Source organism: Cryptotermes secundus, unplaced genomic scaffold (genome assembly GCF_002891405.2).
Source record: "Cryptotermes secundus unplaced genomic scaffold, Csec_1.0 scaffold218, whole genome shotgun sequence".
Classification (NCBI taxonomy): Eukaryota; Metazoa; Arthropoda; class Insecta; order Blattodea; family Kalotermitidae; genus Cryptotermes; species Cryptotermes secundus.
Window position 1 is genome coordinate 555,195 of NW_019733320.1, and position 27,078 is coordinate 582,272.

The following is a 27,078-nucleotide window of genomic DNA, read 5'->3' on the forward strand; positions in this document are numbered from 1 at the left end:
GGGATTTTGGACTTTATCCATTGTCCTGGTTTTTAAGATAACAAATAAAAACACGACGTTTCGGAAACTGGATCTGTTTCCGTCCTCAGGTGAAGGAAAACACCTATTCAGTTGGGTCCCTTAGAAAGAGCTAGCCTCAATCAATCGTCCGGTGATTGAGGCTAGCTCTTTCTAAGGGACCCAACTGAATAGGTGTTTTCTTTCACCTGAGGACGGAAACAGATCCAGATTCCGAAACGTCGTGATTTTATTTGTTATCTTAAAAACCATGACGATGGATAAAGTCCAAAATCCCAACATATCAGTGTGTTATACACCATCGTCAGAATCCTGTAGTAACTAATTGAAAACTGTTTGACAAAGTGGTTAGCAGCGCTCCTTGTGGCAAGGATATGCAATCATACGATATATTCGATATATTTATGGTTACAGTTACAGATGACCTTAAAACGAGATTTCGATACTTAAATCGGTGACTTTATTATTTGTGGCGGCAATTGGTAAATGACGAACGTGGAAGCAGTATTCTCACGGTCCGTGGATAGTTGTAGGATTTGTCATTTAGAAAGGGATTAATTCGTTAATATTATCTGGAACGCCTTTTAGTGCCGTTTTTATTGCGTATGTTTCGCCTTCAGTTAGATTTTCTCTATATTTTAACAGGACTGGTTTGAAGACGGTTGTTTTCCATCGTTCTGTTAGGTTAGTTTCGATTTGAAAGTTCTGTGTCACTTCCCGGAATTCCTCACCCGACTAGAAGACATGTACTTTTAGTCTCTTAATTAGCAGAGGCAGATATGGGGATGGGGTGCATCTTCTTATGTTTGTAAACTGGTGGTGTGACACATTGCCATGTATTATAATTTTAATCAGTTCAACGGGATGGCGAAATACAGTATTTGGTACACCTAACGTAGGTATGGCGTTACAGTACGATGGCCATCAAACTTATTTTGCTCGTCAGTAGTTCTGACATGGGTTATAGGGGTTCTGTATTGTAGAAAGGGGTGTTCAAGGTGGTATGCTGTGTATAACACATTACATAAGTAATGGGTCAAATTAAAGTTCGGTAAGAGATGAGGGCATCCTATTGTTAATTTTGTAGGAGAGTGAGACCCTTATAATGAAAGCAACAGTTCTGCTAAACGAAACAGATGTGTCATTCCATAGACCCTGCAACAAATGCACTTGATCAGAAAATATAGGACAAATTACTCATGTCATTAGCGTCAGAACTGATTATGATACATGTTAAGTTATTAGAGGATTAATTCTGCAAGAATGAATATTCTTGTGGTCCTTCAATGGATTTTCTCAATTCCACCAAACAATTGATGAGCTAAACAATGATTTAAGAAAGTAGTCACTGAAAATAATAGCATTTTGTTTTGTTTCTGTTAGCATGGAGGAGTCTGAGCAGTTTCTTGATCAAATCCACTGCCAGCTATCTGCATCAGGCATGAACATGGACAGAGAAACTCTTAAGGATTATCTCTTGGTACCAGGAGAAGGACGACTTATGCTGATTCACTGGGCATTGTCTGAACTAAATATTGTAGTTAATAAACATGGTAATACATTCTTCACTATCTTAGCAAACTCACTTTTGTTACATCAGGCTTGATCGTTACATAGTGGATCAGATTCATATTCTGGTCTTTAAAGTTATGACCAGGGCCCGGATTTTGATGACATGTCTTTTCTTCCTTGCATCCTATGCGATGCTCTTACATATATAAATCTCGGATATGAGTTACTGGTTACAGAAACTTAAATTTTATGGGTAATTTTTTGTCATTTTTAGGTTTAAGGTCATTTTGTCATTTTTGGCCATTTTTCTTCATATGTTTTCTGAAATGTGAATAATATGGAAGCAAAGTGTCTTTCTCTTTCTCCTTTAGGTCATTTTTCTGGATTTTTTCGGTCGTTTTTTAAATATTTTCAGGTCATCAAAATCTGAGCCCTACATATTACATTTTTGGGTCATATTTTAGGTAATTTTTCTGGATTTTTTTCATCATTTTTTAAATATTTTCAGGTCATCAAAATCCAGGCCCTGGTTATGACACTGTGTCATCTAGTGAATGACACCAATGTTTGCCCTAAACACTGGTAATCATCTACTAGACTAACATGGCATCAGTAAATGTGTTCATCTACACATCTGTATTTGGGAGGTGTTTAGTTCAGATCTTGGGGCATGCAGTAGTGTAGTTGGTTAAGGCATTATGCTAAAAGCTGGAAGGTAATGGGTTTGATCCTGATGTCATTGGATTTTTCAGTTGACCTAATCCTTCCAGCTGTACTATATGCTGGGGGTTGACTAAGCCTCTTAACAGAAATGAGTACCAGGAATCTTCCCGGGGGTAAATGGCAGCCAACACTTAACACTGAACACCTTAGCGCCATCTGCGAGTCAGTTGTCTAGGAAATATGGGAACCTCAACGTGTCACAACCCTATGGGCCTCCACAGCCTGTTACAGGAATAATTTTACCCCCCCCCCTTTTTAAGTTCAAATCTCAGCTGGGCACTGGATATCCTGACAGAGGTTTCTTATGATTTTCCTCCCTTGAGTCAAACCACAGGATGGTACTTGAATTGGGCCACAACTACCTCCTTCCAAATCCTTTCCAATTCAGCATTCACCCTACCATCTGATGCTGCACAGTCTTGACACTGAATGTATTGTTAAATAACCCACAATCCGAAAGACAATATCATTTGACGTCCATACATTATTTAGATACTGGGTCTTATACTTATTCCAGTATCCTCTGTTACATTTAATTTAGGTTTTGGATCAGATTTGGCTTGGCTGTCCCAAGCACAACATTTAGTTCTATTGCAGTTGAAACTGAGTTATTATCCTTGGTTTCAATAGATTCATCTGGCTCAGGACAGGGAGCAGTGGAGGGTTCTTGTGAACACTAATGAACTTTTGTGTTCCATAAAATTTTGGGAAATTCTTGAGAAGTTGAGCAACTGGCAGCTTCTCAAGGACTAACTCCATGGAGTTAGTTCATCTTATTCATATTTTATTTTGAAACTAGGACATTAACCCTTAAGCAAATAGTTGCCTGTGTGAGACGAAAACGGAAGCAGTACCTTCTTCTGAGACGATGGTGAACATCTACCATACTGCATGGTATCATATCTCTGAAGATATCTTCATAGTTACCATTAACTGATATCAGGATAAAACCTACATCTTGTACAGGAAAACACCAACTTTCAAGAATATTGGAATTGACACTGCATAGTCTGTCAGGTTGTTTCCAACATTTTTGAGGTAATGCCATATCAGACTGTGTTGTGTCATACCCCAGAATACAGGAACATTCCTAATCACAATCATGAACACCTCAAATCTCAGTAACTTTTCAGTTTCCTTGTAGTCAATTTGGCCATTCTCTTGCAGATATTACAGAAGTTGTTATTGAATGTGGGCTGTGCTTGCCATCAAATTCCAACACTGTACTCGTAAGTAGCAACATGTTCATGTTAACCATTAAAATCCCACTGCATAAAAGAAGTCTTGATATTATTTCTTGTTCATAGTGTTTTCCAGGGCTCATGCAACATTGATTTCTTGTTTAGGGAGTTACAGACAGACAGTGATGTGTCTGAAGATATTTCTGCCATCTGTTGGCAATGTACTCAGTTATGTATGAATACTTCTGAAGTTGCACACGACAATAAAATAAGTCTATTTTTCTTACCTGTCAAAAGTATACCAGTGGGGTAATCTTAAATCCTACCAGGACAAGAAATGTGAAATTTCATGTAGAAGTTGAACATTCCTTTTTGTTACATTGTAGGGCAAATGCTCAGCAAAAGATAACTTTGAATTCTGGAAGAGGCTGTTTCACATGGTTAGAATGTACCAGGAAGCGAAACCTGCACAGTCTGCTAGTATGTACAGAAACGTATGTAAGTTCTGGCTTGAGTTGGCAGCAAACCCAGAGCTGAAAGTGAGTACCCAATTGCTGATTCATTTTCTTCTCAATTCCTTTGTATGTGAACTCATATTAACCCTTTGAGACCTCTCACTGGGAAAAGTCAGTTTCTCGTGGAATGATTAATTTTGTAACAGTAAAATATATGAGAACATACAACATAAAAAGATGTAGTGTTTCTTCTTCTGTCCTCACTTTTCCTACTTGCTGAATGTTCTGACCCAGAAAACACTGCATTCAGGGCCTGAAAGAGCTAATGATACAAAAATAAAAACCTATTGATACCTGCATCATATATATACCAACTTCTCTCTTCAGTCCAAATATTCTCCTCAGCACCCTGTTCTCAAACACCCTCAGTCTTTGTTCCTCCCTTAATGTCAGGGACCAAGTTTCACACCTATACAGAACCACAGGCAAAATTATAGTTCTGTATATTTTTAGACAGCAGACAAGAAGACAAATGGTAGCAAGCATTACCTGAATCCATTCTCCTCTTAATTTCCTCCTGAATAAAGTTTTGATGTGTTACTGTCATTCTCAAATATTTGAACTGTGCCATATTCTCAAGGGATCTGTTAGCTATCTTTATGTCATGATTTTCCCCTGCATTCTGGTGATAAAACAGCAACATATACTTAGTTTTCTCTGTTTACTTCTAGAGTCATGCTACCATCCAGTGCAAAAAAGTCTCAATACTGAAAGTACTGTTAAATAACCCCAAAAAATGTCTCATCGTTACTGTTGTCCTGTAACTCAATGCTTCAGAACTCAAGAAGCTGATAAAACATCTTTTTGTAAAGCAGTAAACTTAATTCTGTTGTAATATTTTATGTGTGGTCCATTATATAACCTCTGTTGAACAGGATGTATTGCAACCTAAAAGAAAAGATATCTTGCCAATAAAATTGCCAAAGAATTCAGCCAAGAACATATCAGTGGAGAAAATACTTAAGGAAAAATTATTAGAAGAACGTAAATTACGAGAACTGCAAAAAGAAGCAGAAACATATCAGCAGTCAGAAGATAAGGTAAGTACTCTATACGGTCGTCTGAGACAATGCTCTGTAGTTTCGTATCTATCTAGCAAACTTTGATTTTGCATCCTGGACCAATGTGAGAGCTCAGATCTCATCAAAGTATGCAAGTAATTTTACCTGCTGTGACAAAATTTGATTGTAACTTCTAGATACTAAGTGACTCCCCATTTCATACACCTCTGGTTTTCCAATTTATATTGGTATGATGACAAGCAATGTAAGATTTTCTTGCAGGAATATAGTCCATATTTTATATGTTAAATTGGATTTACTGAATATCATTTTTGTCTATCCATGTTTCTCTTGGAACATTCAGTACCACATAAAGCGATTCATGAGGAAATTACAGTTCTGCTGAACTGGACTGTTCATTGCATTTTTCAGGAAAAATATTGCAATATTGGAGCTCACGATGCAGAAGAATTAGACAAACTGAAACATCACGTTCACATATTCAAACATTACATGGCTAATTTCTTAATGCCATGGATATTGGACACGCCTCAAAATTCTGAACTGGATAAATATAATGAAGTGATCCCTGAACTTGCCAGCAAAGTGGAGAAAGTAAGGGAGGTAAGAAGAAACACTTATCAGAATATAGTATGCATTTGGCAGTGGACTAGTTAACCTAATCCTTCCAGCCGCACTATGGCCCTGGGGTCGACTCAGCCTCTAACAGAAATAAGTACCAGGCATTAATTAAATAATTTTCCTGGGGAGTAAAGCGCGGCCGGCATGTAAGGCTGACAACCTTAACGCCATCTTTGAGCCGACTGTCTAGATAATATGGGACCCTCAACGTCTCACAACCCTATGGGCCTTCACGGCCTGTTACAGGGATAGCTTTACTTACTTTTTTTTTTTTACTTTTTATCCCAATCCCAGCTTAGAATTCCACATCAAGCTGCAGGTGTAATAAAGGGTATGAATCTGTTTCAGATCTGCAACAATGCAGCAAAGATATCAGCAGCATTAGAAGAATTGCCAAACATTAAGCTTGAAGAACCACTGGGGGAAGAGCGATTAGGTCTGCCATACTTACAGAAGGAAAAAATGGTCCAGCATTCATATGATAAAAAGATCTGAGGAATAAGAACTTTTGCACGTTACAGTATCAATCATTCCATGTTTGTCGACTGACTCAGTGGCAAATCAGTTGCAGACAAAATACACTTCATGCTATTCAGTGTTGCTGTTGTCATATAAATACACAAAATATATGAAAATGGAATAACTTGTCCTTGTTAATTTTTGGATATGAACCAGTTTTGAATATTATTATTTATTATTAAATCACTGAATGTTTCTATTCAGGAGAATAAATAATTTCAGTTGTTTATGCAGTAATATGTTTAACTCAGTATTTCACTGTGACTGAATGGACAATACAGAAGCTGCTGTTTGTTCCTAATATTGTGATGCATTTACCTCATTTTGATCATTTTTTTGCACAGAATTGTCAGAATAGGATAATTTGCTTACATTTTGGAGGACAAAATATGAAATACCTCAATTCCTAATACAAATCTCTGAAGAGACACTGATCTATGATGTTGAACAGGTTATATATACTTTATTCACTGAGAACTAATGTAAAGCTTCAGAATATGTGGAGATTTAACTGCATGTCTCTATGCACCTTAATGCTGTCATAGTTTGGTACAAAGGCAACTTCATCTTCTTAACATACTGGTAACACTGAAGCTTGGCATGAAGGCATAACAAACCAAATGGCCTAATGCCTCAAAAAATGAGCGTACAGCACTCCTCATTTTATAAGTTGTGTTCCAAAGAGAAAAACCAGCAAAATGTGAAACTGCTTAAATCAAACATTAGCTGGGCCAAATTCTCACTTCTCCCCTCACATTTCTCCTCCAACATTTTCCCTGCCTCTCATTTGTCTAACAAGCAGTATGTACTGAAGTGAGTACTGTCAATTAAAATTGGTCTAAATTCATACGTGCATTAAAATGAAACTGCATATTTTGAATTCCCATATAACTAGGGGTACATATACCTCAACTACCAAATATTTTCTATTATGTATATGTCAAAATGAATGTCCATGCTTCAACAAATAACTGTTGATGTTGCATAATATGCAGTAAGAACACTAAGCATATCACAACAAATGTACATTAGCACTAAATAATGACGTTTAGTTGTCCACTGAATTATGAAATATATAACAGAATCAAAGCCTATTTTACAGAAATTCGTCTGGAATAAATGTCCCATAATTGTGCTAAAACAAATGTCTGATGATATAAGTAAAATGAAGAACTCTTACAAGGTGCATACACAAAATTTCAGCTCAGTGTAGAACCATTAAAAATTCACATGTCCAGTCTCAGATTTTGGTCAGGAAAATAAATACACGTAAGCAGTAATAGTATACACTTGGTTCCACTTTAAAATGAGTTCATTACTTCACAGCATGCGCACATGTGCGTGTAAGTACAAGGGTAAGTCAATAAGTAAGTTAGAAATGGATATAGAATTTAAACAAGTAAGAGTACTGATTTGAAAAATGCCTTTATATCTCAACATAATCTCCCTGTACATTGGGGCACTTGTCCCATCCTTTCACAAGCCCCTGAAAACCAGCAGCATAAAATTCTTTGGGCTGCTGTCGGAACTAGATGGTAACTTCCCTACAGAAGGGTAACTATAGACTCTATAGCCACTGCTACTGGTTGTTCACATGGCATGGCCTACCTCATAATGCATGACAGGTTAGGTTTTCACACATTCTGAGCACGATGGGCGCCGCGCATGCTGACCCCTCAACACAAAATGCAAAGAATGGGTCTGGCATTACAGTATCTCAATCGCTACCATGAAGGACATGATACAGTAGCCCAAATTGTCACAGGTGACGAGTCTTGCTCCAAGCAACTTCCATTTGTTCGGCCCTCTTAAACATCATCTTTCGGCTGAACATTTTCCCGACCATGAAGCTGTATCAAGGGAAGTCACCGCCTGGTTCCGGCAGCAGCCCAAAGAATTTTATGCTGCTAGTTTTCAGGGGCCTGTGAAATGATGGGACAAGTGCCTCAGTGTACAGTGAGATTATGTTGAGAAATAAAAACATTTTTCAAATCAGTACTCTCGTTTGTTTAAGTTCTATATCCATTTGTAACTTACTTATTCACTTACCTACGTAAGTTTGGACACTCATACGAGATTTAAAATTCTAATGCCAGTGAGTCATCTGGGATGTGATACCATGCAGTTTGGTAGATATATATACCAACGTTCTGGAGCCACCTATTGCCTCTATCTTTGTTGGTACCTATATAGAGAACAGAGCATCAGAACCCAGAAGTCCACAATCTCATGTCAGTGAAATTAATTATGGTTATAACTGGATGGGTTCAATAACTCACAATTCTGTAGTTTCAGTCAACTCTTGCTTTGTATTTAATTATACAAGCGATAACCTAAATTGATCACAATTCTACAAGTTGAGCAGAATTCTACCAAGTCATACTGGGCATAATTAATTTGTATCATACACTGAATTCAAAGAATGTAAATTCATGTCACATAGCCATAAGCTCCTCCATGTCACAAGGTCAGATATCTAATATGATGAAACATTTATAAACTAAATGTATTTGATATTTCAACTGTACAAAATGATTTTCATTCTCTACACACCTGAGTGCCTACTGACATAAAAATACAGTAAAACCTCAGTAATTTGGGCTAATAGAGGAAAAGTGGGTAGCCCGAATTACAGAACATAATTGTACGTAATCATTTTCAAGTTGCAATTAATAAAACTCAGCGAATTTAAATCAATCCAGAAACATATATTGACTTTGATGGTAGTGGGGCACAGATAGGCCTGCTGTATGACAATGTTTCTGTTCAAAACAAAACATAAAGAACTCAGATCAATATGAAGAGGACATCTGTTTTAAATAGTAAACTATAATTGATGTGCTGAATGTTGATGATGATGATAATAATATGGCAGTCCAAACTATACACAATCCAAATTAGTGAGGTTTTACTGTATAATAAATCCTTTACAACAAAAATTCAGAGTAGAAATTAACCCATTAAACTCAGTTTCCATGTTTGAAATCAAGTTAATGGAACAGAATCACTCAACACCTCTAATAAAATACAAATTCTTAACATCAGTCACGAGTACAGAACAAGTGGTGCACAAAGATGTTACCGGTGACATTCACATACCTACCAGACAAAATTACCATACAAATACAGATGGCAGCATGGCTCAAAATGTCAGAACACAATCCAGACTTGAAGTCACTATCAAAAAGAGTAATAGCTAGGCACACTCCATAGAATGGGGATTAAACTGGCTCAAAAAATGCAGTTCTTGTGGCTCATGTATTGCTGTTGCTCGTCACCCCCAACTATGCTTTCTCTGACCTCTGGCCCCTTTTCATGTAAGCAGTGGACCCCAGTCCTGTGTGAGGTACAATCCTCTAAAGGGAGAAGCCTGCAGCTGTATTAGGCTACATAGAATTTGGTTGTGTTCACCATCCCATCTGTAACTTTACTGATCTCATTTACAATAAAGGCAGTTCACCAACCAACCCAGATCTTATATCTTCACACATTTTTCCTGAAGCAGCATGAAAATTGTTCAGGACATGAGCATGGAGCAACACATGTCTAGCATATGAAACAAATTCAAAATATATAACTTGGAAAAATATATATATATACACACACACAAACACACGTAAAGGTTTAAAACCAGATTTCACAGAATTCATAATATAAGAGAAAAATGGAAGAGGAAGAAAAAGAGAAGCAAACTGGGTAAAGAATAAAGAAGAATTTAAACGTACAATTATGATATTTCACAGCAGACAAATCCAGTTCAACATTTAAAATATGACACATGCTATAAAATCATATTCAAACTGCAATAAAACTCTTTAACTCTATAGAGTTTCCTTGACAAAAGAAAACATTGCCTTCAAATTTGGACAAAAGACTCTGGGAGGAGAAACAAATATTCTCAAGAAATTTAAAAATTATGGAAGGCCACATAAATTAAATTGAGCTAATAATAAGTGACAATAATATAGAACTGAACTGAACAAAGAGTTACTATAGCAGAACACTGTACTACACCACAGAAAATTAAAATGTTCTGCAGTGCCCTCCCAGCTGTACACTGAACACACTTGACTACACATCTACATGCATCAGTCTTCACATTACAGAGTCTACAAATTCCAGCGAACAAGACTCATATATCCCAATGGTTAGCTTATGCCAACAATTAATCCTGACATGCACAACATGAAGCAAAAGGACATGATCCAAGATCATCACAATCAGTAAAAATAGTTGTGTAGGATAATACTGATATTTCTGAGAAACATGTTGCCCCCATCTCCACAGGTGAAGTGTGTAGGGTGAGGAATCTGTTGGACTATCACACTAAACTCCCCACTATTCAGTATCAAAGCATCCAAAATTCTCATGCCACTAGCAACAATTTCAAAAGGAAATTAGAAAAAAAAAGCTGCAAACATGTATATGTTCACCTGCCACCACAAACAGTGCTTCCCTTCATTCTTTCTGATGCAGTTCCAGAAGTTAACTGAATTTGTTCTTAAGTTACAGTATATCCAAATATTTTGTCTTATTAATCTGCAGTGAACTTAATTTTGTGCCTTTCTTTCACTGTGTACTTAATACTGTGTTGGGGGTCTGTAAGTTTTCTTTTTCAGTAAATTACACCCCATTCCCCATACATGACAGATAACCATAAGTTTACTGTGTATACGCAGGTAGTAAGGAGGGAGGAAGGTGGAGCCATCTGGCCCCCATGGGCCTGAGTGAACACATTCCTTACAACATAACCAATGGCTCCTCCTACATGCCACCCCTGAAGTTGCCTACAAGGCTACACCACCATAACATAGAACAGCATAATCTGAGCAGTCACCACTGTGAAAACCCCAAAACATAGAAACATTAGCAGTTACTACCAAGAATGACAAATTGTATCCTTTTACCCCTTTTGTCATGCAGCATATTATAACAAGTTCTGAGTTTGTTATTTACTGCAATGATAAACAGTTAACAAACATTATCTTTAAATAATCCACAATCATAATTTATTCTTTCTTAATATTACATGATATAGAACTATTACAGATATACTAGACAATTTCACTGACATTCATACCATAAAATATATCCCTAAAACTACAAATTCTTAGTGTCTGATGAATGACAACAGCTCAAATCCCATTTAACATTTCTTGGTTTATTGTTTTCTCAAATTTAGCTCCACCCTCATTATCTCACCTTAAGTTCCCTTCAATTAGGGCTTCTCTCAGATCCATTATTCAAATCTGGAGAAACATTAAAGGGGACTTCCACTGTACTGGTATGTTTATCATTTTTTCAAGCACTTGAATACTACTGAAATTGTGAGACCAAATCTACACATGAAACTTTTTACACATATAAGCATCCTGAACTATCCTAACGTTTAAAACAAACAGGATTAACAAAGAGCTAATTCATATGACTTTCTTGGAAGTTTGGACCACTAGAATTCAAAATGCAATGAAGAACAAGTGGTATACAATCAGTAAAATTACCACTTAAGTTTTGTGAGAGCTTTATCTATTGTTATTTTTTGGGGATTGGGGTCCTTCAATTTCATTTATTAAGTTAAATGTAGAGCTTGAACCCAATGACTAATACTTCGGTAGAGTGCTGTAGCGTGGTGGTGTTCTCCAAACTGCACTTGATGTCCTTTTTACACATTTCACACCAAACATCATCGTGAGGTTTGGTGTTTTTTCCGCAGAGCCAAAGTAGGCATCATATATTTTCTGTCTCTTCCAGGCCTGAATTTTCAGAACTTTCATACGTTCCGCTTCTGAAACAAGAAAAAAGTCTGATCTAAATCCTCAGAATCATTACACGTGCCAATTCATTTCATAATATATTGTTAGTGGATATCATCTTTCAACACACATTTGAATGGCCTGAAACCATAATTGTTACCATTCAGATGATCACGAAATATTCTGCTTTTAAGAAACTGACCACTATTTTCCTTTACATGAATATTAACATTTTTATTTTAACTGATGAAAGAAGATTTACACCAGCATTAACACCAATTTCCAAAACAGAATGACAGTTATTTGCAAAGTAAAGATACTATGCACTTTAATTAAACTCTTGGGTCAATACTGTAGCCTTGTGTGAGCATATAAATTGCAAACAGGGAGGATATCCACACCATTTTTATTTTATTTTCTACTAATGTCACCTGATTAATTTATTTCATTTTATTTTTATATCCATTTTACTTCTACTCCTGTTCATCCTCAGCTTACTGTTCTACCCTGAAAAAGGAGGCAACATCTTTCTCTAAAATAACAGTACCTGCCTACTACACTACATGGTATCCCATTCCAGAAGACCATAATCTTAATAGTCACCAGCACAAGAACTTCAAGTCTTGCAATGCTGGTATTTCCTTCCGTGCCTAACACAACTTACAATTCATAACGTGACTGGATGAAAATAACATTTGCAATTCAGATTCGTTTAGCGACCCATTATACTTACTAGTTGCCCAGAAAGGAATTGGTCTCTTTGGCCTTTCATCATCCTCGCTGGAGGCTCCTGATGAGTCAATTCCATAATCATCTACATCTGGAATTACTGCCTTCTTGGCTTGGCTTACATTGGCGCTGGAAGGGAGCATATCGAAAGTTTTGTCCATGACTGCAGCTTTACTTGGGACACCTTTCCCTTTCGCTTCAGTCTGAAAGGAACAGAACATTACCCACTGTATATTCTCCAGTAAATGTTGAAAAATATCCAGAATCCACCACAAGGCTCGAAATAAACAAGTTCTAGTGTTTTACGACAGTCTGATTAAAATCACATACTTACATACCTGATGTAACATGTGATGGATACGTACCTTTTCCTTTGCTTGCTTTTCCTTCAGGAGCTTAGCTTGCATCTGAGCTACTGCTAAAGCCTGCTGCTCCCTAGATAGTGAGAGAGAAAAAAAGCAAAGTAATATTAAATAAAAATAAATGCAATGTGGCTAATCAGAAAAGATGCCAGGCACAATTACCAGTGAAACAGAATTTGGAAAAGGTGTAGCATCATTACATTTGCAGACTAAGAAAATCTGTTTATTCAGATTCAATACTGGGCCACATACAACAAAAAAGCGAGTTTCTTCTGACAAATTTCAGTTATAAAAGAGTTATGAATGGCCATCAATTCTGCCAACACCATGGAACAGCTCAAAGTTGTTACTATTGTAGCATGTAGGCCTATTGCTAGGCAACGACTGCAAAGCAAACAAGAAAAGACATTGCTAGGCATTGGTCTAGGCATAACAATGAAGTATTGGTGGAAGCAGTGTCTTCTATGTGGTCCACTCTGAGGCTATATCACATGACTGACTGAGCTTGGTTCAGTTAGTGAGTGCAGCGCAGCAGAGTGGAGCAAGTTGGTTGGTAAGTGAGTTAGACTGTAGTTCAGTCCTTGTGAGCTGCTGCTGTTAGAAGTTGGTAGCTGAGGCACAGGGATGGTTCAGGAACTCAGAGTAAGGGGAACGTCCACCGTTGGAAGTCGTTACCAGGCAATGACTGGTGAAGACACAGCAGGCTGAAAAGGCTTAGTGTGTGCTATAGTGAATTGTAAAGTGTGTGAATTAGAGATAGCGCTATAGTTACTTGTAGTTGCTATTTGTAAGTGGTCAGTAAATCCAATTACTAATCCAAACACTGTCTACAGGCCCTCATACACATAACAGTATCTTATTGCCAGTACCTGTCATGAGTCCCACCTGGCATTCCCATTAACAATTGAAGCAAAAAATCTGCAAAATATACTTTTCAACTTGTAGTTTTTTGTTTTCTTTGAGAACATATTAAGAAATATTATATCGTAGCATCACATCTTGAATAGGGAAAGCTAGCAGACCAGAGAAAAAGGTGAATATATTAAAAGCTGTATATATTTCATGGGAAAAAAAAAGAAAATTGCCAAAACATGTACTAGTTAATACATGATGTATAGTGCAACTATATACACAGTGTAGTGACAGAACAACAGTAGGTACAAAGAAATGTTTTCATACCTTAAAGTTAAATATAATCAAAATACCAACCTCTCCATTTATGTTATTTTACACTTGTAGCTCATCTTGGTGTGGAGTACTATCAGTATTTTCATGATTAGAAAGGCTCTGTGGGCAAGGTAGTCTACAGTCTCACATCAATTCAGGGATCTACTCCTTCATGACAAAGTTTATGCATGGATGATACAACTTGCCTGAAAGCCGCAGCTTCCTTCTCCTCAGCCAAACGTTGCAGGTGTTGCCTCTCTGCATCTTCCTGCTCCTTTTTACGCTCTGCTTGAAGACGGCGCTGCTCTTCTTCCTAACAGAAGCACAAGGTTTTTAAATCTCCCAGAACTACATGGTTGGTAATCACACTTTAACACTTAGGTAATATGAATCACAATAACAATAAATTATGGTTATCTGTAAATCATTCTTTGAGAATTATAAACACAGAATGACCAGAAGACAAGTTAAGGAAGGAGGAAAAAATGTCAGAAAGAAATGTACTCAACTCAAATCCTTCAGGGAGCTGAGGGAGAGAAGGACTATGAAGAACTGTAGCACCCTTGCCCTCCTAAGGAGTCCTTACTAGTTTAAATATTTCATAGTACAGTAACAACATACAACTAAAACTCCAGCTGAAAGGATTCTGTAAAGCTTCATACTGAATATTTTGGTCCAGTCAATTCATCTTGAGGGTTAGATCCCGCTTGTATTCTTACTTCTGCTTCAATATATTCAAATACATTTCTCCAAGAAAAGGAATTTCTAGCCATACTTGGTAACCTCTGCAACTGAAGCTATACTTACACTATTACAATTTTTATCAATAATTCATTATAATCTTTCTGCTAAAAGTAATTAACAGTGAAATCTCAAAATTATACAAACTCTTCTAAACTAAGCAGTTGTGACTCTTTGGCACTCTCCAAAATATAATCTGTACACATTTGTCATGAAATCATCTATGGAATCTTCATTCAGTGTTCTCAATTGAACATGTTCTCTGACTTTAAGATAAATTCAAATACTTCAGAGCAAAAATTCCATACTGAATTTCTATTTAAGTAAATTATTCTTTGTTCTCAAAGAAACCAAACTGTGATTTCATGAAATACAGAGAAGTTTCTTGGGAAACAACTATTCAGTTTAAATCTCTCACTGCTATGGTGCTGTTGGACAAGTGTTAACATGGAGGTTATGGTATTTACACTGGAACAAAGTGGTACTAAGCCTGCTCAACCCAATGCACAGATAATAAGACTTACCTATCTCATGCAATAGGTGAACTGTAGCATCACGAACAGAAACATGAAATTTACATTGGGTTAAACAAAGGAATGACTTTACAGGTTTATGTCACAAATCCCCAGCAATTATACTGTAATCCCACGAGATGTGAAGCATCGGTAACAAGCAAGCACAGAAGAGTAAGTGCGAGGCTACGCGGCTCCTTTATGAAAACATGTACCTCCAAATACAGGAATTCCTAGCTCAATCAAACATCATCTTGAGACCAGTTGCTCAGGCTAATTAGGCCTAATGCTAGAACAGATAAGCTGATACAGGGAAGTTGTGATGTTTGCAGGTAAAAGGTAAAATAAAATTTCCCCTGCACTTAATTAATTAACCACACCATTAAGATAGACAAGGGAGTGGAGGTATAGCTCTACCATTCTTGACCTTGGCACTAGATGGAGTTGAGCGGTCTGCTTCGTGCCCTGGCCCCTGGCACCCATTGGATAGAAAGCAGGGTAAGCCCCAGATCCGGTCTGGACATTGTGGAGTTGAGAAAAATCTCTTGTCCTCACTGTGAAAAACCCCAGCTGTCCAGCCCGTAGCCCATTGCTATACTGACTGAGCTACCCTGGCTCTGATGTTTGAAGTAATACTGGAACATACTTCACATATTTATAGAACTGCTGTTGAAATATCAACAGGAGCTGCATTTGATTCTGGGCCAAAATCTGAAAACCTCTCACAAAAATTTACTCAGCCATAGTGATGCAACTATTCATATACTTGCTACCTCATCAGGACGAGTGGGTGAGCAGGGCACTGTACTGTTCCTGCAGCCTCAGAGTAGTTCATACCTGTTCCTTGAGTTTGGCCAAACGAGCTGCTTCCTCTTGTTTTCTGCGCTCTTCAATTTCTGCTGCCTTTTTCTGGGCATGTTGCTTTTTCTGTTGGACTTGTTCCTTAATTCTTTCTTCACGGTCCTGCATCACTTGTTTCAGTTTCTCCTCTTTCTCCCTCTGTATGCGCAATTCTGCATCCTGTTTCTGCTTCTCAAGGGCTTCTCGGGCTTTCAAAACTTTCTGCATTTTCTCCTCACGCTTCCTGCACATTTGCATCAAATATGAGGTAATTGGATTTTTTTCAATTGACCTAATCCTTCCAGCCGCACTATGGCCCTGGGGTCGACTCAGCCTCTAACAGAAATGAGTACCAGGAATTAATTAAATAATTTTTCTGGGGAGTAAAGCGTGGCCGGCGTGTAAGGCTGACAACCTTACCACCATCTTTGAGCCGATTGTCTAGATAATGTGGGACCCTCAACGTCTCACAACCCTATGGGCCTTCATGGCCCGGTACAGGGATAGCTTTACTTTTTTTTATGTCAATAGAATATATCATTTAGCTATAACTAATTTTAGTCAAGTAATTAAGGCTGTCCAGTGGCTGACGGTAGCAGGATCTGTTGGTCCTGACTGAGTAGGCACTTTCCCATCTTCTCTCCAGTTTATAATGTGTTCAATCAGAATACTAAGATGATGGACAAAGTCCAGTAATCCAGAAATTACTATGTAGGGTAGGGGGACAGAAAGGGAACACATGTATGATATATTGTCCTAGCCTATGAAATTTTCCACACAAGATTCAGTCATTCATTTCATTCATCAATGGCTCTACAGTCCTTAGTTGGGCCCTGGCCTCTTCTTCACTTTCATACTCTTTGTTACACAGACAGTAGGATTCCTTAGACAAGTGATCAGCTTGTAACAAGGCTGCTATCTACACATAAGACAACACAATTAATTTTAATTCTTTTTTCTTTAATTTGCTAGTGGGGGGTGGAGTCCAGCTGGTTCCACTCGGCACAGTGGCCACTGATTGGCCTATTGTACCTGCCCAGGGTGATTATGATGGAGAATTTGGTGGAATGATGATTGGCAGGGGAAACCGAAGTACTCGGAGAAAAACTGCCCCAGCACCACTTTGTCCACCACAAATTCCACTTGACTAAACCCGGGATCGAACCCGGGCCACCGCAGTGGGAAGCCAGCGACTAACCACTTGAGCTATGGCGTGGCCTAAGACAACACAAACACAGAATAAACGCACACAGACAGCCATGCCTTGAGTGGGATTTGAACCCACAATCCCAGCGTTCACGCAAGAGGAGACAGTTCATGCCTTAGACCAGGTGACCACTGTGACTGACTTCCATGCAAGACTACCTTCTATAATTTCGGAGTGAACAGTCAGAATGAAAAGAGCATTAGATTGATATATGTAGCAGTCTGAATGCACAGAGTAACGGGTGGAAGCATGATCACAATGTTATAGGTGCACTAACAAAATGGAGAATTCCAAAATTAATTATAGTACATACATTTTAAAAAAATTTAGATGAATAAAATGGAACCAACAGAAGTAAGACATGATACATATCAGGCATGTATCTCAACTCACATTTTATCAAATCAGAACATTTTAAAACATGTATCACATTTACAGCGATGAAGAAAATCAAAATTAACCTCAACTTCATCTCTTCATATCAGAAACAAATTACAGTTTACAGCATCAATGTAACAATGAAGACATTACCTTCGTTTTTCTTCCACTTTTTCCTTCACCTTTTGTTCTCTCTTCTTCCTAGCTTCTTCTTCTTTCTCTCTACGACGTTTCATTTCTTCTTCCTTCATTTCCCGAATATCATCCAGTGTAGGTTTCACAGCTTGCTTAGTCAAAAAAGAATCTAACCCAACTACAAGATTACCAGGTTGTTTGTTTACCTGAAATACATGAAATCATCACAAGGGGACAGAAACACAGCAGGAGCAGCAGTGTACTCTCTGCTGCACAGCTCGACCTTCCCAGGAGACATGCAATTGATTCTCTCGATATGGCCAGCAATGCTGTGTAATTATTCATAAGGCTAACATGGGATAAAACACATAATTCACATCCTTATAAAAATATCATGGTATCAAACATGCAGTTCAGCATCTACATAAGAATGTGGCACCAAACATGCAGTTCAACACACTCACAATAACGTGGCACCAAACATGCAGATAAGCACCTACATAAGAATGTGGCACCATACAAGCAGTTCAACACCCCCATAATAACGTGGCACCAAACATGCAGATCAGTGCCTACATAAGAATGTGGCACCATACACACAGTTCAACACCCCCACAATAACGTGGCACCAAACATGCAGATCAGTGCCTACATAAGAATGATGACACCCAGCAGTTCAATATCTCATATGAATAACAGAGCACAGTGCAGTATAATCTACCTTTAAGAATATGGGGCAATAATACAATCCGGCACTTCCACAAGAACAATAAAATTCAAGACATTTGACATGTTTCTTTTTGTAGTTTATTTAATGACACTGTCTATTAACTCAGACCATATAGAGTAGTTTAATAACAGGATGACACCATATAATAAATAGGAGAGGATGTGAAAGGAAGTGATCATGGCTTAATTTAAGGCACTATTCTGGCATTTGGCTGGAGATTCAAAGGTGCAAGGATATTCATGTCCCAGCCGAGATTCAAACCAGGTACCTGAGTACATGTCAGAAGTATTGCAGCATGAGTCAACTTGCTCATTTTGACGTGTGTTGATTATGAGAAGAGTAAGATGGAAATTGACTTACCAAGTAATGCCCTTTAGATAAAGATCCTACAGGAAAGGCACGAGAACCAGAATTTGCACTTGTGTTGCTAATATTACTTGATGAAAGTGGTGTCTTTCGATATTTCTCATAGTTGTATAATCCATATGGAGTAGTGAACTTCGATGCTGAAAATGAACTCATGGAATTCTAGAAGAACAAAAAATAATCATTATATAAGTTAATAGAAGACAGAAAATAGCAACAGAAATAAATATTAGACAGTAAACCTTCAGCATTGAATATACAAGTTCAGAAATGTAAGCATAGCAACCCATTCTTTAATTATCTGAAGAAAAAAAAAAGAGACACACAGAAGAAACGTACTGGAAATAAAATTTGTGCTTCATTTTTCTCTACAACTTTTGTTCAAAACGTTTTTTTTCTCAGATATGCATTTAGTGATTTAAACTAAAGATGTGTACGAGAAATGCATCTGTCCTGACGTGAAGATTCCATTACTTTTGTCTGATTTCAATTAGAATTGGAATGCATCAACATATTTACAAAAACTCCCCAATATAAAATGTCAATGAAAATCCATTCAGCTGTCCTCAAATTGTTCAATGCATACCCACGGACATACAGCATGATCTTAACAGGCATTTGGCAAATTTGTGAATTCGTGTAAAACATTATACAATGCGTGACCATGGCATTATGTGAGTTTGTCAAACATACAGGTTGTTTTATTTAATCTCTGGACCATGATTTAAACCTGGGATTTCTCAGACCCAAGGTAGGAAATGTTCACCAGTACACCACCAACAGACGTTTATGCAAAAGTATATCATGCATTTAAAGCAATACACTTACCTCATTCTGACCACTAATCTCCAACTAATGTTGAGGTCAAGCATATGTGGATCTATACATCCACTCTATATGTCTTCATGTTGTAGTGATTAATTAGTTGATCACAGTGGAACCTTTATCTTTATTTTTACCTCACACTCACCTCTTTACTCAATTCAAATTCTTCAATTTTTTCCTTTTCTCGACATTCTCTCGCAACACATATCTTCTTTGCCTTAGCCACTGACTTTCGGGACGCCTTCCACATTTCAGCATGTGACTACAAAAACATACAAGCATTACTGCTGAACTACATGACAAGCAGCCATGAATAAATTCCCTACACATTTATGGGCCACCTAAAAATTATATTATGATTAGGTTTCACTCAATGATTTTGTACTATTGCAAGTAAGGGCCCTTCATACCCACAGATTTTAAGCATTCATCTACTTACATTCTGGGGTACTTCAGTTGAAGCAGTCACAACTTCTTGGTTTGTGTGAGCTGACTCAGCAGCTGCTTTCACCATCGCTCTTGTTTTTGTTCGGGTCACTCTCATTGTTTGCTCTGGTTGCTTTGGTAGTACCAGTTCCACAGGCTCTTCACTTACAGTACGCAACCTTTCAAACGCTGCGACCCGTTCTCGAACTGGCTCATTAGCAAAAGGCCTGTAAGAATAACAACCATTTCCTTTCACTAAATTATGACCAGGCGCTGCTTGAATAATAAATTTACTATTTTCATTTATGTAAAGTTAAAAGAAAAAATAAAGTTGTCCCTGTGCTTCAGTAATGAAGCACTGCCATGAAGACATATGGAGGTGGAGGTATAGCTCCACCATTATTTATTTCAGCACTAGACGGAGGTTAGTGGTCAGCTTCACACGATGGGAGCTTTAGCTCCCTGGTACCAACTAAACAGGAAGATGGGTGGGTGCCAGAACTGGACAGGACGCGGTGGAGAAGAGAAAAAACTTCCCTTGGCTGGAATCAAACCCTGGCTGTCCAGCCCCTAGCCTGTCACTATACTGAGCTACCCTGACTCCATTTTCATTGCTGTACAATTTAATTTAAATACACAAGCAGTAGTTATCGAAATAACATGATAAGCAGTGCCAACATGTATATGATCTACAATATTTTGACATGATGACTGAAAGCCAGAATAGTGGAACAAAGAGAAGTGGCCATTGCTATGCAATGTTTTCCTGTTTGGTTTTGTGATGCAATTCCTGCCTCTCCATCTGTAACTACATCAAAGTCCCTAATGTTTACCTTTTGATATTTCATAGTTGGCATTAACAGCTGCATATATGGAGATATTGGAAATGTTTCCCAAGTAGTTGCAGTTGCAAAGCACTGAGACATGATGGCTGAAAGTACTGGGTAGGCAGTCTTCAGACAAACTGACCTTGGGACAGGCAACATTGTAGTTTGGTGATAAGAGTGTTAACTGGACATTGCACAGTAAGACAGCATCTACATATTTTGGGACTCTCAGGAAGTGCCATGTGCAGAAAATGTGGACAGGAAGAACCCTCCTACCATACATCTTATCAGTTCCCAGCTTTGCTCAGGCATAGAACAGAGATCCTCAATTCACATGGCTAGAGCAGACCAATATTAGACAGACTTCATTCAAAAATGTTTCAGCATTAACACCAAGAACAGGGCTCACAGAATGGCTCTAACAAGATGGGTGGGTGAGGGTACAGTGTGCTGTGTTCTTGGAGGAAACTGGAAGTTGCTTCCTTCCAAGTCATTGCAGAATATAGGGAATACCACATTCCACAGAAAAGAGAAATATTCACTGAACAGCAAGAAGCTGAATTGGGAAAGGGCAGAGATAAGTTTCAAATGTATAAGAAATCAGTAAAATAACAATGTATACCTGAACACAGACTTTTGTGTTGTCACCATCTTGGTTGCAGAACTCCGAAGAGTAGGTCTTGAATGTGACATGGCCAGCTGCTCTGGAACTGCCTCAGTTTCACTGTTTGGCTGATCAACAGCCTCGGTAACATTCACAAACCTGGCAGAAACATCATTCCTCTCCAGCTTCTCTGAATCTTTTGTAAATGTTACATTATTTCCAATTTTATCTTTTTCATTAACAGATATTTCTTTCTCTGATAGTTTCTCTTGCACTTCTTCAGAAATCATATCACAATGACCTTCTGCTACACAAGGCGATAGTTCAGTCCCTTTTTCTCCATGAACAGAATTACTTCTAACAATATGGCTTTTATTTTTATTTTTCCCATTTAATACATCAGGGGGGGAACGAATACATGATCTATCTGCTTGCGGTTCATCGCTTGTGAGTGAATCTACCTCTTGAACAGGTGAACTACACACAGATTTCATAGGTTCAACAGAATCAGCAAACTTTACTGCCACATCATCAAGGACACTGGAAATCTCCTTCGGAGATGTTGCCAACTTTACAGTTGAGGTCGCTGCAGTATCACCAAACTCAGATGTTGGTGATTTCTGCTGTACCTTCAGACTTTCAAGACACTCATCATTAACAGATGACGAAACGCAATCAGGGCTGTCCAGTACTATTACTTGTTCATTTTTATTTCTCTTAGCAGATATTGTGTCAGTAATGGAATCCATTCTAAGTCTTTTAACCTGGGGAAGTAATCTGGATTCCACATTAACATCTTCTGCTTTACTGTTTACAGCTTTATCCCCTAGCAGTGCAGACTCCTTCACATCAAACCGCCTATTTTTTCGTGGAAGCTGATCGTCCTCCACTATTACACCTGAAGAAACATGTTTTTTCACTTGTGTTTCGTGACTAGGCCCACCATCAATAGATTGACGCATTTTTGTAATGAGACTCATATTTATCTGTTCCGTTATTTTCTTACCCGCATCCTGGAACAAAATAAAAGAGTATAACAGAATGAAACATAAATGCGGCATATCGAATAATTCTAATCACCACTCGCTTCACCTCTTTGTTGAAGGAAATTTCTGGGAAATTTGCCCACTTAACACTGAAATTGTGACTTAAAAAATAAATGGAAACAATACAACTTTTCTTTAAATAAAACCTTGTAAAGTGGAAGGAAAAAAGGTCAATGTTTTTTTTTTCTGAATTAACCCTCTACAGAAACTTCAGTTTCTCACCAATGACCTTCTGTGGTGAATGACACCAACCAGCAACACTAAACACATTCTGCCGTAAAATCACAGCAAGCAATGACACTCTCAGCAGTATGCCTGGAAGCAAGGATTCTTCCAGTTATTCACATAAAGGCAGATCTACTATACTGTCATGATCCTTGCTTCATGTTCAGGTCATAACTTCAACTCTTGATCTGCAGGTAAGCCATACTAAGGTTATGGTGACTTTTCCTGGCCTTTTATAGGCAAACCACAGGGCAGTATCTTGAAACGGGCCACTACCTTATCTTTCTAGATGCTTTCAAATGATCTTACCATCCAAAGCCACATAACATAGTCAGTTTCAGAAGCTTCTATAACCAAACAAAGAATCAATGAAAAATACCAAAGTGAATTCTAATGATTTATAGGGTCAATATGGGTGCTATACTGCACACATACAGGTAATGCCATGCAATTGAAATTACAGCAGCCAAACATTCTGCAAAACTTCAAAACAACACAATATCCAGCTTTTTAAAAATAAAATAACAACAAAAAGAAGTATATTCATACATATATCTATGGCATATCTGCAAAACAAATTTCGTACGCTTTCTTTACAACACAACATCAGTTGCAACAATCAGATTCGTAGAATTACACAGTCTCCAGGTTAATTTGCATTTTACACAGAAATGGCTGCTTTAAAGACCTACTGCCATACAAAATTGAAGAATTTGATACTAAATTATGATAGTGACACTAATGTTTTATAAATGTGCCAAAAATACAATCTCCACAGTGTATTTACCTTAAAAGCTCTTCTTGTACTTCTCTTACTTATAACAGGACTGACCATTTCCGAACTTTGTAAAGTACCTCGAGTATGCGTACTGCGAGTGCGAAGGACTCTCATTTCACACGAAGTATGGGGACTCACCACCTTTTCTGATGTTACAACTTTGACTTCTTCTGCAAAGAAACAATCATAGAAATACACATACACTACAATTACCACTGGCTGCATACCCCCATGGTACAGTCTCCTCAAGCAGATATTTATTCAGCTCGTCAGTAACTTTCGGTTTGTCATTACATTAAAGCTTGTCATTCCATCACATCCTACAATATTTCCATCCAGTTCACATCTTCACAGCATACGAGGGGGTACCCAAAAGAAACCGAACTTATTTTTTTTAAACTTATTTATTCAAATTTTAAACACAAACCTTCAATCCCCTTCAAAGTACTCTCCACTTACACTAACACACTTGTCTAGCCTTTTATTCCATTTTTCAAAACATTGTCTACATTCATCTTTTGAGATGCTTGACAGCGCCTCTGTCGTTTTTTCCCTTCACCTCAGCAGCATCAGCAAAATGCTGAAAAAAACTTTGATCATTTCGGGACTCTTCTTTCAAAGCACAGCATGGTTCCACACGACCTTGTTTTTGTTCAGCAGTCAGCAGTCGTGGCACGAATTTCTCAGCCACCCTTTTCATTCCCAAATCTTCTGTAAAATTCGCTGAACTGAGCTCCAAGTCACTCCCGACAGCTCCACAATTTCTTCAATGGTCCGTCGTCGATCTTCCTTGATGATTTCACGAATTTTTTCAACATTTTCATGTGTTCGGGCCATTGCAAAAACGACGATCACACAAAAGTTGTCACTATAAACTCTGCCAAAACTAGTCCTTATCTTCTGAAGCAAAGGTAGTCGGCTTATCGACTCAGAAATGTTAGCTCTATGTACTCATAGTGGCAAAACGCGGTACTACAAAAGCTCTGCCCACAAAAAAATTAGTTCGGTTTCTTTTGGGTACCCATCGTACTTCTTTATGATTTATTTTAATACTACCAACAGTCCATATTTATGTTTCTCAAGTTGTCTAGTTCCTTCTGGTTTTCCAAGCAAATTTCTGTAACCTCACCTTTTCCCCATCTCTTATACTATTTACAGCACAAGCCATTTATCAAACTGTTCTCAGTCCAGTGACTAAAGGTAAAAAGCAGCGGGTATCCTGTACATGTATATAAATGTTTGTAACTTTTACACACAACCAAAATCTATACATCAATATTTCAAAGTCACCATAGCAACCTTGACTAGAGTCCATACTAGCAACCATATTAAGTAAATTCCATGATATGTGTGGGTGCTCTGTATTCAGCGCACAGTATGAAACAGGAAACTAACAGTTTACTTAGAGTCTGTACATATTACATAGGTTGAAAACATTGCTGAGTAACTAATAAGTTACCATGTACCATTGAGATACTGTTTTATGCATTCAACATACCACCTTCAGGAATAGGAACTATAGGTCCTCTCTTCCTCAGTTTTCTTTTAACAGATGGAGTCTTTGGCAGCAAGAAGGCAGATTTTGTTGTGAATTTTTCAATTTCTGAAGATATTTCAGAAAGCCACTGTAGATTTTCCTGAAAAATAAATAAATCCCATTATCAGAGCCAAACGGTGATCTTAAAGCTGAACTTTAAAAAAACGTGCAACTGTATATAATGGACAAAAAACATTTCAAATCTGGTAGCCAGAAAATATTTTGGTCATGCGAAAAAGGCAAATAAAATTTGTTGGCACCTTGCTGTGGCTCTTGCTTCCATCAGTAAGCAAGATTAGTATCTTCCCCTCGTTCCTCCATTCATAGTAATGCACACAGGCGATGCATAAGACATTGAAAAAAATTTTAAGAGGGATTAACATTTAACTTCCTATTTATGTTGACCTTAATTTCTTTGCATGCAGCTCACCATTTCCTCTGGCTGTGACTGAACATGTGGGCACAAAAATCAAATTCCTATACACTGAGCAGGAAATAAGTCACCAAAGTGCCCACAATTTTTTTACCCATGTATATGCTAATATACTACTAGCGTTCAACTGTACAGCCTATTGGTGCCCAAAACGAGTAATTTCTTCCTCAGTTAATGTAATGGAGTGGTGTGAATCACAGAGCAACAGAATAGAAATGGAGGGACACTACAAAATCATGAAAAACCTCAGTCACAATAGTAGGTCTCCAAACTGACATCTGAACTTGGGACCTTCCACACATAAAGCAGGAGTGCCAACAATCGACCATGATGCTAAGTGAATCACATAGCTTACCCAGCATCAAATTAGATGTATCAGTGTGGTTATGAATATGCATGAATAAGTTATCTATCTGCAGGTCTAGACAGCACATTTAATAATTAGGAACATGGACATATGTCTATTTTATTTATGAATTTATGGTTTATTTAATGATGCTCAGACTATACAGCATCAAATTATGAGAAGATTACTGAATAAAAATTGCAGAAGATATGGAAGGAAGCAGTTGTGGCATGGCACAGTTTGAGGTATTGTACCATCAATCATCAGGACAGAATGAAAAATGCCATGAGAACCTTGAGATGGATAATCTCAGGACCCAGAAGTCACAGCAGGATCTCATGAATGTGAAACAGAAGTACCATGCACTCACCTGCAAAGTTGAATAGAACAGATATTGAAAAAAAGGTTTGAAGCATATGAGCTTCAGTCAGTGATCGTAACATGCATACAGTTTCCACACATATTTCATACTATGACAAAATATATTTTTGAACAGTTATCTCTGCAAGTTCAGTTCTGACTGTAATACAGGCCTGTAGTTCCTATCCATCTACAGGCCAGAATAAAAAACTAAATACTGTAACGGAGTATAACACACAGTGTTATAACAGCAGTATAACACACGCAGTCACAGGAGCGAGACGCAACACAGAGCACAATACACGATAGTGAAAGAGAGAGTTCCAACAGAGGATGATAGACGTGACTCGCGTAATGAAACACGACGTAGGAAAGAAATATGCTGTACAGTTTTAGTATTTTAACACTTGACATTTGTCAGTATATATGATAAATATATATTTTAGTTATTTTCGTATGTAAAGACAAGGCATGCAATGAATTAGTTTGTCGTGGATTGGATCAGCACCTGAAGATGGCACATTGGTGCCGAAACATGTAGTGAGAGTGAAAAGAGGGGATAAATAAATGTATGCACTAGAAGACGGATAAAATAAATCATGGACTTAAATCAGTGCAACAGGACGCTAAAATATAACAT

General features: G+C 37.8%; 2 protein-coding genes across 7 annotated transcripts in view; one reads left to right on the plus strand and one right to left on the minus strand.

Annotated features, from left to right (window-relative positions):
• The first annotated feature begins 485 nt into the window (after nucleotides 1-485).
• LOC111867907 lies at nucleotides 486-7,570 on the plus strand. 3 transcript variants are annotated; one of them, XM_023858124.2, is made up of 8 exons: nucleotides 490-533; nucleotides 664-702; nucleotides 1,402-1,571; nucleotides 3,421-3,482; nucleotides 3,821-3,973; nucleotides 4,825-4,989; nucleotides 5,383-5,574; nucleotides 5,941-7,570. In XM_023858124.2, exons 1-8 carry the CDS (start codon nucleotides 505-507, stop codon nucleotides 6,085-6,087), a joined length of 957 nt encoding a protein of 318 aa, XP_023713892.1. In that variant the 5' UTR covers nucleotides 490-504; the 3' UTR covers nucleotides 6,088-7,570. The 3 variants fall into 3 exon arrangements, with proteins under 3 accessions (XP_023713894.1, XP_023713892.1, XP_023713895.1); XM_023858126.2 differs by lacking the exon at nucleotides 664-702 and having other exon boundaries at nucleotides 486-533; XM_023858127.2 differs by lacking the exons at nucleotides 490-533; nucleotides 664-702 and adding an exon at nucleotides 709-917.
• A 524-nt stretch (nucleotides 7,571-8,094) lies between these two features.
• LOC111867921 (inner centromere protein B) overlaps nucleotides 8,095-27,078 on the minus strand; it is a 20,596-nt gene continuing 1,612 nt past the window's right edge. For 2 of the 4 annotated variants that reach the window (XM_033752858.1, XM_033752857.1), the window contains exons 3-15: nucleotides 25,261-25,399; nucleotides 23,772-23,932; nucleotides 21,732-22,726; nucleotides 20,296-20,509; nucleotides 20,002-20,118; nucleotides 19,026-19,193; nucleotides 17,954-18,141; nucleotides 16,213-16,459; nucleotides 14,329-14,435; nucleotides 12,959-13,028; nucleotides 12,598-12,796; nucleotides 11,719-11,914; nucleotides 8,095-8,296 (exon numbers count right to left, since the gene is read on the minus strand). In XM_033752858.1, coding sequence (XP_033608749.1) covers nucleotides 8,281-8,296; nucleotides 11,719-11,914; nucleotides 12,598-12,796; nucleotides 12,959-13,028; nucleotides 14,329-14,435; nucleotides 16,213-16,459; nucleotides 17,954-18,141; nucleotides 19,026-19,193; nucleotides 20,002-20,118; nucleotides 20,296-20,509; nucleotides 21,732-22,726; nucleotides 23,772-23,932; nucleotides 25,261-25,399 — 2,817 coding nt within the window. In that variant the 3' untranslated portion in view covers nucleotides 8,095-8,280. Of the gene's footprint in view, nucleotides 8,297-9,512; nucleotides 11,915-12,597; nucleotides 12,797-12,958; nucleotides 13,029-14,328; nucleotides 14,436-16,212; nucleotides 16,460-17,953; nucleotides 18,142-19,025; nucleotides 19,194-20,001; nucleotides 20,119-20,295; nucleotides 20,510-21,731; nucleotides 22,727-23,771; nucleotides 23,933-25,260; nucleotides 25,400-27,078 lie in introns of those variants that run through there. The other 2 variants (XM_023858146.2, XM_033752859.1) reach the window with 2 other exon arrangements.

What these genes read in the sequence shown, in the direction of transcription:
- LOC111867907 (XM_023858124.2), top strand. Translation starts at nt 505, where the DNA reads ATGACGAACGTGGAAGCAGTATTCTCACG. An exon ending in GTGGAAGCAGTATTCTCACG is followed by an intron (nt 534 to 663) that starts GTCCGTGGATAG and finishes ATATTTTAACAG; the next exon opens with GACTGGTTTGAAGACGGTTG. An exon ending in ATCAGCAGTCAGAAGATAAG is followed by an intron (nt 4,990 to 5,382) that starts GTAAGTACTCTA and finishes TGCATTTTTCAG; the next exon opens with GAAAAATATTGCAATATTGG.